The sequence below is a fragment of the Opisthocomus hoazin genome, chromosome 3 (genome assembly GCF_030867145.1).
Source record: "Opisthocomus hoazin isolate bOpiHoa1 chromosome 3, bOpiHoa1.hap1, whole genome shotgun sequence".
NCBI lineage: Eukaryota > Metazoa > Chordata > Aves > Opisthocomiformes > Opisthocomidae > Opisthocomus > Opisthocomus hoazin.
Window position 1 is genome coordinate 54,460,181 of NC_134416.1, and position 15,598 is coordinate 54,475,778.

Genomic DNA, 15,598 nt, shown 5'->3' on the forward strand with positions numbered 1-15,598 from the left:
CTGAAGATTTAAGACTCCAGCGTTATTGCTGCTAAAGCAGTTAGACCATCTACAATAGCTTCCCTTAATAAATTAACATATTCATAATAGTTCATTCAAAACTAACAGAATATTATATCACTTTCAAGTTAGTTCACTGGCAAGTATGTTAATGGTAAACTCACCACAAAATGCTTCTTCCATAAAAGAATCCTTAGAAAGTAATTTCTCATTAAGAAAACTTCTCACGCTAGCTCATCAGTCCTGGATAGCAACAACACAGACCACAATATTAAAAAGTTAACTATGAATATGCTATGACTTACAAAACTAGGACCAATAGCTTTACCATGGAAAGAACAAGACATACTTCAAGATTATATATGAGGACTAGAAAATATACAGTTTCTGGAGTCTAGATTTCTGTACGGAAAAACATATGGAAGCAACAGGACTTCACAAAGGCATGAAACATAGTTATGTGCAACTCTCAAAATTCTAGGTATGCAAAGCTCTGCGCAGCAAAAGCTTGAAAGATATTCAAGTACAGATGTCATAAAGCACAGAAAAAAATTATTACCAGAGTTAACGGAACAGAAGCATAAACCTCCTCAAATATTTGAAAAGCATTCAGCCCCTAACATAAAAGTGCGTCTGTCTGAAACTTAAGAGCAACATATAGGGAAAAAATACATCTGGAAACTAATTCACTGTGCTGGAACTTGGATGCCGCTTTTGGAAGCCATCTTGACCAAATCTGTTGCCCAAAGTGCACCGGCTGCCCTACCAACACAGGCTGCCCTTTGGCCGCAAACCGCAGCGCCTGCCAGCCGAAGAGCAGTTTGCCCAGCCGAAGGCGATGACCTTGCCCTGCCATCCTTTGCCCCACCTGCAGCAGCAATGGCTTCCAGACAATGCTAAAAATCTTACAGGACAGAAATTAGTTAAGGGACAGACATTCAGTAAATCAAGGTCCCAGATAAGCCTTATGCTTCTGCCAAAAGCAGGATCAGTTCATTCCTTAATTCTTCGTTAGACAGTTTACAACAGGCTAATGTATCACACTGGTTGGAGGGGGTGGTGGGGGTCAGCGGGGGTGTTGGTTTGGTTTTGGTTTTTTTTAAACTTTAGATCTTTGTCAAAGCTTCAGCTAAATAGCCAGAGGAGGACTTGCATTTTTTTGCAAGCACCATCTTTATGTTTCTCTCTGCCAGAAACTCCAGTAGAATTCTAAGTGAGAGTTTGCATTCATCTACAAAAATCTCCATGAATACCTTGTTGCTTTTCCTACCAAAGGCACAAAACACTGTTTTTATTTAAGATGTCTTTAGCCATATCTCAGACTCTCTTTGCCTTCCTCTTCGTAGGGCCTTTGCAACGATGACACCTGTGGAGAGAAGCGTATGTCCCAGCAGCACAGTTATCTTTTTTCAATACAATAAACATACTGCCTTTAGTCACAGACTGGCAGGTGTTTGTACCCAAATGGATCTGCTCAGCCAGGTTTAACAATCTCTCTCTCCTCCCTCCCCCCTCAAAATATTCAACTCTTAACAGCCTTTTTTCTTTTAACCTCTTCACCTGCGAGCCTTTCTGGGCATCTTCTGTAGGTAAGCACAGCTTGCCAAAAAATGACTGAAAAAGACTGAGGACCAGCCAATCTCGCAAAACTCAACAGATTACTCGATCCAATTGTCCAGTGAAACATCATCATGGAAGAAGTCACATCAAGACATAAACAGCATTTTTGAAAAAGCAGCAATGAAAAAACAAGGGTGACGGTTAGACAACTGAACAGGAACTCCCCGTGGCTAAAACACACTGGTTAAAACACAGCGACTATACAGATCATGAAAATCTTGGGTAATTAAACAAGGAGGTTCCGAGTAGAAGCAGGAAGGCAGTAGGCAGCTGTAATATGCACCTACCCTGGTAACCTATGCTGGGTCCAGTTTCGAAGCCTGAGCTTACATTAAAAAAATGTGGTGAGAAATAGAAACAGTTTAGTGCTGAACTCTAGAAAGCCCACCTCAAGTTGACTTTCTTACCATCTCATTTGGATTTGCTCACGCACAAGAACACCAAGAGGTGACCTGAAGATTCTTAATAATGCCCACATCGAGACACGGCGAAGAACACAGCATCCGACACAGCCAAAGCGCCTCTGGGAAACCAAAGCTGGACATCTCTGGGCTTAGAAGAGTCAGGGGACTGGATCCCTTCAGGTGCTGACCTTCCACAGCAGCTCACCACACCAACCTTCTGCACCTCATTTGCTTGTAATGGGGTCCCTTCTGCAAGCACTCTGGAGATGTGTGCAATGCCAGCGACAAAAAAAACCCTACAAGGATGGAAGGGGTAATAAACAGTACAATATTGAAGTGCAACTCCATCAAGGGAAACCTTGAGCATGCACCTGTCAGGGGCAGGGAAATCACTTTTTGCAATCTATTAACAATGCCACAATTTTATAATGGATCAGAGCTGAACAAGTTTCAAAGCTCAGGGAGAACACAGATTTGCAGCACTGTGATAAAGGTAGGCCTTTCGTAAAATACCTCTCTCTTTTCCAGTGCATCCCGTACACCAGCTGATTTCATACAAGAATTTGCTTTGGCATAAATTAAGAGTATTGTATACAGATATGGATAATTCAGAGTAAATACAGCAGGTTCCCATGCTTTCCAAATATCTGTACAGAATACTGTACTTCAATTGTTACTTTAATTGTTCTTTGGACAAAATGAACCAGATTTAGCCATATTTCCATCTTCTGCAAGTCATCTTTTCCAGATTTTTCGTTAATCAATATTTTCTAGCTCACCTCAAAACATTAGAATGCAAGACAATACTGTATAAGCATCTACTCAAACTGTAATTAGCAGAGAAACGATTCCCCAGTCCTGCCTTTTTTTTTCCTAAAGTCTTAATTTATATAAAATAATTTGCTGTACAGCTCCTTCATGATGACGGATTTCAGCCAACATACCTGTACTTGTTACTCCTGAAGCCGGTCCAGTGGAGCCCACCATTCGAGCTGCAGGCTGCCTGCGGAGCCAAGGACAGCTGCCCTGCCCAGATGCCACTGCCTGCCCAACGCCCTTAACAGATACAGCCAAGTATCAACTTAATTCTTAACGCTAGCTTTAATGATATTTGTTTGCGATTGCGTAATTTTTCATGAGCATGGCTGCTACCACCGTTAGTGTTTTGTACTGCTGCCTGGAGCGGGAATCCGAGTGCTGTGTACAGGCTACCCAGGCTCTGCTCCAGCGACCGGCTCGACCAGCAGCCCTGCAACACCGCGCGCGGCCCTTCAGCAGCCCAGCGCCGGCTCAAGCTTCAGGTGCTTACACAGCGACTTTTAAACACCAGTGCAATCAGTTGTTGGAAAGACAATCAGATTGTTGTAAACTGAAGAGCAATTTGATACAACATTTGGGGAGTTTTATTTCAGAATAAAGCATAACTAGGATATGAAACAAGCATTCAAAGTCAGAGAGAGAAGAAATTAAAGTGCTTGCTTTAGAGTAAATTAGAAACATTTTTCAAAGGTGTAGGAATACAACAAATACAATTGTGTGTCGTTCTCTTTCTTTCATGGATAACAAGTAAATTTGATGGCTTAAAAACGTATCTTAAAGCTTGTTCACTCTACGGTTGATCTCAACATGACACATGTAACTCACTTTCTAAACCAGGAGACTATATTTATACTGGAAGAACAAAGGCTGAGGTAATTGCTGACTAGAAAACTTTGTTACAGAGTCACTTGACATCCCAGAAGTTTTCCCAATACTTGATATCATCTTGTTCAGGAGGCCACCAACTAAAAGACAAAATCTGAGCAGCAAGGGAACAAAACTCATGTCCACGTTTCTTTTAATTTTACTCAGAAATATAAAAGTGCAAGTTCTGTAAATTAACAACATTTACAGTACATCACAATAAATATGCCACTTTGTGACACCTAAAAATCATAGTTATTTATTTGAAATGAGTCATATTGAGATAAAAACTGCATCAACATCAACAAAAATACCTGACCCCATAAAGATAGTCTTAACATATTAACTAGCAAGATGCATCTTCCATTATTGCTATTAGACCATGCCTCCGAGTTCCAAAGTATAAAAACTTATCAGTTTACACAAAATACAGTTGAAGTTTTTCTCATCACAGGCACAATCTAACATAAAAAATAATTTTGACATTTACAATGTAGGAGATTCTCCTACGAGGGGAGGGAAAAAAAAATTAACACAGAGTTCTATTTCAGTGATGATTCGCTAAATCCACAGAAAAGCTGCAATTTGCACAGAGTTAAACTGTTATATGAATATATAGTGTCTTTCCATACCCACTCCTGGCCTGGTGCGAACAACAGGCCTTATAGTACATTTACTACAATTTGCTAGCTACCTCCAAGCATGTAGACCCTAGATATCCCAACACACATCACATGCAGGTGCTTTGTGTCCTGAACAGCCTAGTCTCACATCATATTTAAGCAGTGTATTTAAAATGAGTTTTGTCAGTAACTGTACCATTTCTAGCCGTTTACCCAGAACGGATTGCCTCTCTCACTGCAAAACGTTAGAAGTCAGATAGGACAAAATAAGATTTCAAGTACATTAAATCCCATTTTTAAAATCATGATTTGAATTCTAAGTAGTTACTACTACACAGTGTACTGTTTTCTAGTCAGTACTTATTCGGATTGACCAAATAAAGTTCAACACTCTTTTGTGACTCAATATTACTGTTAAATTTTAATTAAAAAAAACCAGTGTACAATCTGTAACACGCCTAGATCATAGAAAAATAAAACTGCTTTTTTAAAAGTCTCTCCTCTCCTTCAGGAACTGCAACAAAAGTGTTTAACTGCTCTAGGAATGCCTTTCATAGTAGGAACTGTGTATTTCTAGAGAGAAATAGAAGTGTCTCAACTGTTTCATTTGGCCTACCAAATAGGATATTACTCTTCTCCTCCACATCAGTCTTGCTTTAGATGCAACTTCAAAAGCAAATCAATGAAGGTTAGGTGTGGGCAACGTCTAAAACTTTGGCAACATATTCTACAAAAAGGTAAGAAAATAAAAAAAACATGTAAGCTAAGGAACTGCTTAAGGCAACCTGACCAAAGTAAATATAAGGCTTTTGGATAACTGTTTCCAAGGATATCCGGTTTTCTTAGCTTTGCAAAGTAACAGAATTTAACTAACTTCCTGGTCAGATTTCCATTCGTAAGTTTCTTTAAAAAAATATTTACTTTCCTAGACTATGATATTAACTGAATATAAAACATAAGGAGATACTACATATTACAGGCTAAAGTAAAAAAGCTACAGATGAGCACACAGATGGCCAAGTGTTAAAAATTATATGGTCATGATAAAAGTTTTAATCTCTCTGAGGTATTTCAATCTCTTAATGCCACAGGTTTGGAATACCATATAGAGACACAGGATATTGTAGTATTGATATAACTACCAAAGTAGATTTTTGGTCTGGTTTTTTGTTTGGTGGTTCTTTTTAACACCTTTAAAGGTCACTGCTATACAGATTCAGCAGCTTGAATGAAAAATATGTAAAATTACTGTATCTGACCTATGTATTTTAACATAATATTTGGAATATTTAGAGCAGAAGTAAAAACTGCCCATACTGTAATTGCATGTTAAACAAAGTAAGTATTTAGCTGGAATGTACCAGAAGCAGAGATCCTAAATACTGGCATAATTTATATCACAAGTATAAGCTGGGTTGGGAGGGAAGGAATGAAGAATGGAAGGAGATGCGAGGTTTAAAAATCACAGTTAATCATCATGAAGTCACTGACATAAGCCACTGAAGTCAGTATTATCTTTTTGTTGGTGAACAGTTTTCCTCCTCTTGTGTATTGGCTAATGCTTGAAGAAAAAAAAGTGTTCTGCCCATTCCCAATTTCAGCATTTACACCAATTACTTTCACTGTATTATTCCAATCAAAACAGAAGTGCTCCTCTTGGTGTATTTTAGATCTAGATCTATTTTAAAAGATAAAAATCACACCTGCTAATATTGTTGAAGTAAATCATGTGTGCTTATTTAGGCTCACCTACAGAGTTACAAGTAATTGTGTTCAGCTTGGTTTAAATAAAATAAAAACTGAAGAGTTAAAAACACAAGGTCACTTAACCTTCTTCCTGGTTGATTTACTTTTCGTTAGAACTGTAATGTTTTACTAAGCCATACCAACTCTGACCATACTAGGAAAGTGTCCCTGGCACAAGTGGTTTTCAGAAGAAAAGCTGGTCTTCCCAACAGCTTTTTCTTCTGCTTCATCTTAAAGTGCAGAAACTGTGGGAAAGGATAACAAGACTTCCCGTCCGTCACTGTGGAACTACTTCCCTTAGAGAGGCTAAGGCTGCGTGTATGCGGACGTGCAATCTGTTCTCAAAGTCATAGCCAGTAAATTCCTCCTGAGGGGGGAAACAAAAAAAGCATATAACTATTAGCTTCCTTCATTTTAGGATGTGAAGGTAATTTTACTACTAATGCTTAAGAAGTCGTGTTACAAATGAGACCGAAGAAAACAGGTGAACTGGAGACTGCGTGTTGCAATATCCCCGCATTACCCAAAGCAACAGAACTACAGAAATTCCAAGTTGGTACAGAGCAGAAAGCTTCCATTTCCAACACACTGCTTGGAACCCATGTATGTGAACAGCACCTGGAAAGATCCGCAAGCCCAAAAGCTCTAGGAAATCCCAGCATGCCCAAGGCAGGAACCAGTTGCAACAGACAAGGAGTCTTTTCAAGCTTTTTTTACCCAAATCTTAGTTGAAAAACTTAGCAAGGTTCTTACACTCCAGGAGAGGTCACTAATGAGGGCTCTGTGCTATGACTGACCTAGAAATACATATCTATATAACATACATAAATGTGCATCACATACATTAATGTATATCTACATGATAGTGTTGTAGATTATAGGTGAGCGATGCTGACACTTAACATGCGCTCTCCCCCTGCCCCAAACCCCCAAAGCCACAACCTCTCAAATGCCCTCATCTCAGAAAGATAAATTTGAAAGTGTCTTAGTTTTTACCTTGGCTTGGAGAAGTAAAGTTTTGCCTCTCGGCACAGTCTACAAAAAGACAAACATTGTATTAGAAATGTACTGGAAATGTTACAGAAAATACCTTAAGTGTATGGTCTGATCAGCCCAGAATAGCATTTCTATCTCGAAAAACAAAGTACTGAGCAGACAAAACCCTCTCAGAATTAGGAAACTAGAGATCTAATGAGGCACCCAAGCTATGCAGTATTACGTACTTCTAGTCTTCTACAGAAAAGGAGAAATTACAGCTTTAAATGCAAGTTGCTACTGCTGATGGTGAGCTACAGCAGTGCACACGGAAACACACGAGGCTACAGATAAACGACTAACTGATCAGCAGAGTAATTTTTGTTTCTTAACAGAAGTTTAAGCCATTTATTTACAAAACAAGTTAACGGATTTTAAGCATTAAAAAGTTGTTTCAGAAATCTCAATTTCAAACCTTAAGGAAAAATATACGTATTTTCAGATTAATGTTTACTACTCAAAAGCTCATTTTTCATTTCTTATCACAGTACATTTTTATTATAAGCCTTACAAATAATTAATCAACTGCCTGATAAGAGACAGAAAAATTACATTTTCTTATTCAAATATATCTGAATCCAAACATATGCATTTATATGGGTTAAATTACATTCAGTGTCTAAGACAGCTACAAAATAAATCTGTAAACTTCTTGATGTAAACATATTAAAATCTTAAAGAACTTGATTAGAACCAAGCTTAAAATACAAAGATGTTTCAGATGACATGGTAAATGAAACATGTAAGTATGAGTTATTTTAAAGCAAAGTACATTTAATAACTGCATGCTTTTTATACTAAAAGGCATATTCCTATCTACGTCTGTTGCTCTGGTCTTTAAAACGATCAGCTTCTCAGATAAATGGATTTATAAAATCCTACTCCCTTCTCTTTCTTAACCATTATAGAGCTCTCACATGACACTTCGGCGAGCAAAAGTAATTTTCTATGCACAGCATCCACTCACCTCTAATTCCAGCTCTTGCTTTTCCCCGCCCCACCCCACTTTAATCAAGTCAAGCATCATTTACCTCCTCATTGTCTGAGTGCAACAAGAGGGAGTTTCCTGCGTGTCCTCCACATCCTAAGCGCTACCACAGCGTCTCAGTACAGCTACAAGCCGAGGCTTGTCCAGTCCTCACACACCCAACAAAAAGGCAGCAGGAACATTACTGGACTCATATCTCCCTTAGCAAGCTTCAAGGCCCACTTCTAAGTTGTAGGGCAGCAGGATTTTCAAAAAAGAACAAATTATCTTTACTATCATGACAAAGGACAAAATTAGAAAATTCTTTTGATTTTTACTGAAAGATTTCCTTTCCTTCACGCTTTAAGGAGAAGGTTCAGCTCAGATGATTAAATCCGACATGATTAAAAGCAACTGAAAACAGAATCTTCAGAATACGAGCTACTGTCAGCTCAACTACTTTATACACCACATACAATGACTTGGGGGTTAAACTCATTACCCTGTAACCGCTTCCCTAACTTGCAATCCAATTCAGGAAGCACTATGTAAAGTGGCATAAACTCCAAGCAGCAGTGTTACATGTCTGAGGAGGGAAACAATACCAAGAGTGGTGGCAAAATTGCCCTAGTTTATGATTCTCCTGGCTCCCTAGGAGGCAGGGTATATGCAAAGACCCGAATGATCAAATGTATCAACCACCAAGCCGTTTGGACAGTCTGAAAGCCAGGTGGATTATTTTTCTCTTCATCCTGAACAACAAAAACCTCACTGCTCAGGGTGAAAGCCCAAATGCCAACACATTCAGCTTTAACAGAATCTAAATGACTGAAATAACTTTACTTCTACATGCCCTGCAATGGAATAGTACGAGTGCCCTCAGTACAGCTAAGCTTCCAAGATGCACTGATACGTGAGATTCGGAAGTTAGCAGTCCTAAGAGTGGGGAGAAATAATCCCGAAGTAAAAGGACTTTTGACAAACACCATATGGTTCCAAATATAGGTATGATACAAGAACATGGGAGCTATTTTAGGAAGGCACCAAATTCTACCTGGAGAGGATAACTACAGGTACTCTCTGAACAGCATCCAACAGCAAATTAAAAATGTAAGAAAAGGATCCTAGACATTCACCACACTAAATGCCACCTGCAGACAAACAAATCCCTGCCCACCCAAGGCATTCTTGCCAGGCCTCTGCTGTCACCAGCAGCAGGAACACTAAGGCAAGCAAATGGGGAGAGAGGTCTCTGTGTCTTCAGGGGAGACAGAAGTATTTCCATACCCCAGTATTTACACATCATACAATAGTTTCGTCTGGAAGGGACCTTTAAAGGCCATCTAGTCCAACCCCCCCGCAATTAATAGGGACATCTTCCACTAGACCAGGCTGCTCAGAGTCCCGTCCAACCTGGCCTTGAATGTTTCCAGGGATGGGGCATCGACCACCTCTCTGGGCACCCTGTGCCAACGTTTCACCACCCTCACTACGAAAAACTTCTTCCTTCTATCTAGTCCAAATCTCTTTTAGTTTAAAAATATTACACCTTGTCCTGTCACTACAGGCACTGCTAAAAAGTTTGTTCCCACCTTTCTTATAAGCCTCTTTTAAGTACTGAAAGGCCACAATCAGCAATCCCTGGAGCCTTCTCTTCTCCAGGCTGAACAGCCCCAGCTCTCTCAGCCTGTCCTCACAGGAGAGGTGCTCCAGCCCTCTGATCATCTTTGTCACCCTCCTCTGGACCCACTCCAACAGGTCCACATCCTTCCTGTGCTGAGGGCGCCAGAGCTGGGTGCAGGACTCCAGGTAGGGTCTCACCAGAGCAGAGTAGAGGGGCAGAATCACCTCCCTTGACCTGCTGGCCGCGGTGCTTTTGATGCAGCCCAGGACATGGCTGGTCTTCTGGGCTGTGAGTGCACACTGGTGGCTCTTGTCCAGCTTTTCGTCCACCAGTACTCCCAAGTCCTTCTCTCCATAGGGCTGTTCTCAATCCCTTCATCCCTCAGCCTGTATTGATACTAGGGGTTGCCCCGACCCAGGTGCAGGACCTTGCACTTGGCCTTGCTGAACCTCCTGAGGTTCACACAGGCCCACTTCTCCAGCTTGTCCTTCTGGTGTGTCAACCACACCAATCAGCTTGGTGGTGTCTGCAGACTTGCCGAGGGTGCACTTGATCCCGCTATGTCATTGATGAAGATATTACACAATACTGGTCCCAGTATGGACTCCTGAGGGACACCACTTGTCAGCAATCTCCATCTAGAACACTGAGCCGTTGACCAGTACCCTCTATATACTGTTTCTGCAAGGCACGTACGAAAAAATGGGCATCGTTGCATGATCAGAGAGCTGAAAAGTGAGGTCTATGTGGTGCTTTTTGGAGTGAAGTACTGAATAATAATCAGAACAAGGTGGTGCGACAATCCTCAAAATTCTTGCTTTACTGCTTGCTGTAGGTTTGCAGACATCTTCATTTTACTGCTAGAGAAATACACCACTAATGGTTCAGGAACGTAACAGCAGCCCTGAAGAATCCCAGAGAGTCTCAGGCTCCGTGTTTTATGTAAAAATAAAACCCAGTAACGACAAAACAAGTCATTGCAGTGTTACCAACAGATAACTAAGCTCCTCAGAACGTCCTTATAGCTCCTGATACTGAAAAATTAAGACGAAGTTATCTAAAACACATTGCATTTCTTGGTTTGAAGAAAATCAAAGTAATGCATTTCTCTACAGTAGACATAAAACAGATTTTAAAACTTGACATACATTATCACCTATAAACTTTGTTTAATTGTTTGTATAGGGCTATGTTGACTCCCCATCCTAATTTTAGGCATTTAAAAACAGGTTATGCTATTACCTCTGGGTTGTCTAACAGAAGACAGCCAAGTTCATAGCAAGCGTATGGCTGGACGTATAAGTTGTTTTGACGACACAGTTCATCTTTAGCAGCCCGCTGAAAGAACTACAACAATTAAAGAAAACAAAAAAATTACAGTAATACACTGAAATTGACTGTCTGATACATTAAAAAAATCCAGAAGTACCATTCAACATTAAGCGCTAGAAATTAGCCCAAAGCTAAAACGAGAAAACAAAAAGTTTCTAACGGTAAAGATTCTTTAAGCAAGGACCCAGAGGTTTTCACTGTCACTACTGTATCACAGCAAAACTCTTTATTTGGATTTTTACCAAGCAGTATATTGACTGTTTCAAGAGTTTTCCAACTTCCTATTGAAAAAATACTAGATCTAACAAGGAACTTTAACATCAGAGATGAAGTACCCAAATTGCTTAAGATATGCCTGAGAGAAGCTGAAAAAAAAAAAAAAAAAATTAACGCCAGCATTGGCTCCCTTGTTTCCTATGCGCACTGCATTCCGGGGGGGTGGCAGAGGGGAAAGAAAAAGTTGTGCCTACAGATCAAAGCCTGGAGCGGTGGCAAAACTATTCTTTGGTATGTGCTAATAAGCAAACCTCTCAGTGTCTAACAGGTCTGGAGGAGAAGCAACAAACCCATGCTTTTGAAAGGTCAGTCTCCAAGTTGTTTTTTTTTAAAGTTGAATTTTCTTTGTTGGACAAAGGAAATACAGCAGAGTCAAGAACTTTTCCATTCTTCTTCCCAGCTTCCCCATAACTCTTGCTCCTAACAAGGCACTCTAGATACCATGTTCATTCAACATAGCCAATTACTTTTACAACACAGACTATAACGAAGGCATACTAAACAGAAGATTTGAAAAGAACCTGATATACTCTGTTGGAATTCACAAAACAGAATGATCAATAGCACTGAAAACTAATGGCTTGTTTAACACACTCAACAATGCTCACTGTTTAACAGATTAGCTCATAAAAATAGGATTAATGGTGTAAGTTATTGTTTAACAACTCACCTGAACAGCATCTTCTGAATTTCCTAAGCATTTGTGTATGGCACCAAGAAGCAAATTCCTCAAACCAACAGCCGACGAATCATCAACATCCTGACAAGCTGAATGAAAAGATTCCAGTGAACAAACAATACGGATTGAAATCCTTCTTTAGACAAGAATTGTGGTCTACAGTGACTTTTAAACTGATGATTAAATTTAACCGGAAAAAGGAGATGCTAGTAACATTAATATAAGTCAAGGTAATTTGGTTTCTTTTAAATACAACCATTTTGTATGAAACTCATCAAGCAATCTGTCTCTCATAAGAACAATTCCTAACAGGAATGAATGCGCTGAAGTCAAAGTCAGCTGATGCGTTCCTTTCTTACAGGAAGGGAATCCATTTCTCTACTGGTCATTGAAATATGCACTAAAAGGTAAAGTGAAGAAACAATCACCTCCTTCTGGTGTTGTGGGAAACTGGTTTGTCGCAGATACTGACAGAAAAATACATAGTCCAAGTTACAAGGTGCACAGGGCAAGCAGTTCAGACAAGGCTGTTCTGTTCTGAACTGAAGCCAAGCAACAGACACACAAAACTCTGTACTGGACTTAGAAACGCAGACTAGGGTATTTTGGCATCACATTTCTCAATGCTGACAAGAGAATAAGGCTTATTTGCCAGACCTTAGCTGGTCCAGGGACAGACTGTGCCTCAGCTGAGTAGTGCTCTGCTTCCAAGAAGAACAGAATCATGATGCGCTTGGCCATCTCTAGATGAATCAGGCTCCATTTTGATCAAGCTTAATTAGCGCCAGCTCTGTTAAATCAAGGCTAGTTCCATGAGGAGCCCTTTGCACTTGTCTGCACCGTCGCCTCCACAAAGGCTGGGGTGCAGGGGGGCCTGCAGGGCTTTTCATCCCTTCAGCAGGAGCTGATCTGCTGTGCCTGGAGCAGCAGAGCTCCTTTAACTTCACATTCTGCCTCATCTCATAAACCCTGCCAGGTCTTGACTAACTCTGCATTCACAACACAGTTAATCCACAACACCAATAAGCCACCTATGAATAACTAAGAGTTGGCTGCATGAAGTATTTGGACATTACACAATACACAAGGCTGTCAACTGTCGCTTGTATTGCAAGTCTCAAGTTACTTGGCATTTTACTTAAATATACATGTGGATATTAATTCCTTTATTTTTAAGTCAACTTCTAGCCCCGAGGAAAAGCCTGGAAACTCACCCCAGCAAATTACACTGCAATTGTTCAAGGGAAAAGGAAGCGAACTTAAAAAAAAAAAAAAATCCCCTATCGTCTCATCATTCTTGAGACAGACATAAGGTGCAGCAGTGACACTCTCCTTGTGCAGAAATCTTCAACCACGGGTTGCTGATGCAGACACACCCGTCAGTGTCATACTTACAAGAAGCACGCCTCTGAATTTTAACCTACACTGCTATTTCACATCAAGACGTGAACCACTGGCTAGAAGTTTATGTAAGGAAAATCCACACTGCTTCTGAGTGCGTGGGAGAGAAGTACATACTCCTTACAACCTCCAGAGGTGACTGTTTTGAAGGCAAATGACAGACAAAAATATCCTGAGATTTATTTTTACATAAGTAAACCTAATTTTAAAGCCTTCACCATTATCTTTGGGACTAGAAAACTAGGAATCTGAATGTAACCCTCAGCTATCATGCAATTTAAATGGTCAAGTTAACTTAAACTAAAAATAGAACAAAACCCCACAAATAGTCCTGACTCACGAGTTACAGACTGGTAATTTTCTAGCTTAACACAAAAATCATGTACAACCACCAAAATTTCACAATTACAGAAAAAAGGAAGTATGATGGTGGCAGACATTTTTTGTTTTATTTTCTAAATGAGCAGGTAATAATTTGAAACTGTCTGCAGAATGCAAACTAGGTCATTCACTGGAAGGAGGGAGGAGTACTGAAAACTTCATGATAAACATTGCTACCATAAGCTTCATGTGACAAACACCCAAAGACATCTGGAGACTAAAACAGATGCAACCATAAAATGCTCCTTTCACCACTACAATGGTCCCAGCAGCCAAGATAAATAGAACGCTTATGTCATAGATGACCTTACAAGGTACATATTTCCTCTTAGAAGAAAACTGAAATGCAGAAACAAAGTGGTAGTTTGATTTTTTTATTTTGTAGCTCGGTTTAAATGAGTTAAATTTTGCTTAGTGACTGAACAAGACTATCACGCTACTGTTTCATTTTAAACAATGGGCAAACACAACTGATTAAAACACAGCTATATGCAGCAGGCAGTTAAACTTCTCCCAAAAACCTATAAAAATCATAAAAATGAAGCACTAAGCTAAATCTTAATGGGTCATTATTCTTTTGTTACTCAGACTGTTTTGTTGTGACACATGCGCACAGGTTTAAATTTTCATGCTACTACAATCAGCTACTCCACACAACAGAAGAAAACTGCACACCTCTTAAAAAAGTAAATAAATAAATAAATAAATCAAGGAATCATATTATACCTTGGCTCATATGCTGTAAGTTCGAGAGGGAACAGTTTGGAAGGGCTTTCCATAAGTACAATACTTCAATGGATGCCAGGACACAGAGCTCTTTGGTCGGCATTTGTTTTCTAAATCTATCTGCCTGCAAAGAGGGGAAAAGAGTGAAGGGAGGTCTGTCATCTGTCCTTTTATAGGGAACATAATATTTACAAACAATATATCACAAACAGTAATTCTAACTATTTCATGCAAACATCCAACAATTTTATGAAAATATAGTCTGTGGTAACTTAGCTTAAAGAGTTTAAGACTAAAAAGTAAAATCTTCCAATTCATTTAAGGGCTTACATATTGATCAAAATTAAAGTTTCCTTGTATGCAGCCTGATTTTTTTTATTGTATTTCACAATCCCAAGCACATACTGACTGGATGCGGAAACGGTAACATCTGCAAGATCATCCATTGGGAGATATTTCCTAGACAACTCCTAGCTTTCAAAAAGAACTAAGACTTTGACAAACAAGACAAGATAAAAAAGGAGTAAGAAAGGCAAAGCTACAAGGAAAATTACCAAAGCAACTACAGTTGTATTTTTATCTTTAATAATTACTTCAGTTGTAAAGTGAATAGCTAATTCACATTTCATTTACTAGGTCATTAAAATGCACGACACTATTGTTTTTCCACCTGAATCTTTCCCACTAATTCTACAGAAACAACACAGCAGAAAACAAATACATCCTTCACAAACAAATACTGGTAAAGAATCCAACAAAATTGCCAAGTGTAATTACTGTACCAAACCAAGTTAGCCTATGCTAAACCAAACCTTTTTCACTGAAAATTGTTCAATCTGATTGTTTTTTCTTTTGAAAAGTTTCTGAACTTCCTTGAACACATTCTGAGCACCATTGACATCACCAGTAGCTCCCTGACACACTGTAAGAACACAGAAACAAAAGTGTGTAACACTACTTGGATAAGAAACAGGAAAAGTTAAGATTAGCTATCGTACAGTCACAGGAAAAAAAAACACACTCATTTCCAGAAAGTATCTAGACTGGGGATTTAACACACATGTGAATACTAACTCTCCCTGGTACCCTCTATGATCATTA

The 15,598-nt window shown here is 39.4% G+C and overlaps 1 protein-coding gene across 2 annotated transcripts in view; it reads right to left on the reverse strand.

Moving 5' to 3' along the window:
- Positions 1 to 3,844: 3,844 nt before the first annotated feature.
- Positions 3,845 to 15,598, reverse strand: part of TTC39C (tetratricopeptide repeat domain 39C) — a 39,279-nt gene continuing 27,525 nt past the window's right edge. For both annotated transcript variants that reach the window (XM_075416310.1, XM_075416311.1), the window contains 6 exons: positions 15,310 to 15,419; positions 14,498 to 14,621; positions 11,981 to 12,078; positions 10,945 to 11,049; positions 7,073 to 7,111; positions 3,845 to 6,443 (listed from right to left, as the gene is read on the reverse strand). In XM_075416310.1, the coding sequence (XP_075272425.1) occupies positions 6,354 to 6,443; positions 7,073 to 7,111; positions 10,945 to 11,049; positions 11,981 to 12,078; positions 14,498 to 14,621; positions 15,310 to 15,419 (566 nt within the window). In that variant the 3' untranslated portion in view covers positions 3,845 to 6,353. The remainder of the gene's footprint in view (positions 6,444 to 7,072; positions 7,112 to 10,944; positions 11,050 to 11,980; positions 12,079 to 14,497; positions 14,622 to 15,309; positions 15,420 to 15,598) is intronic.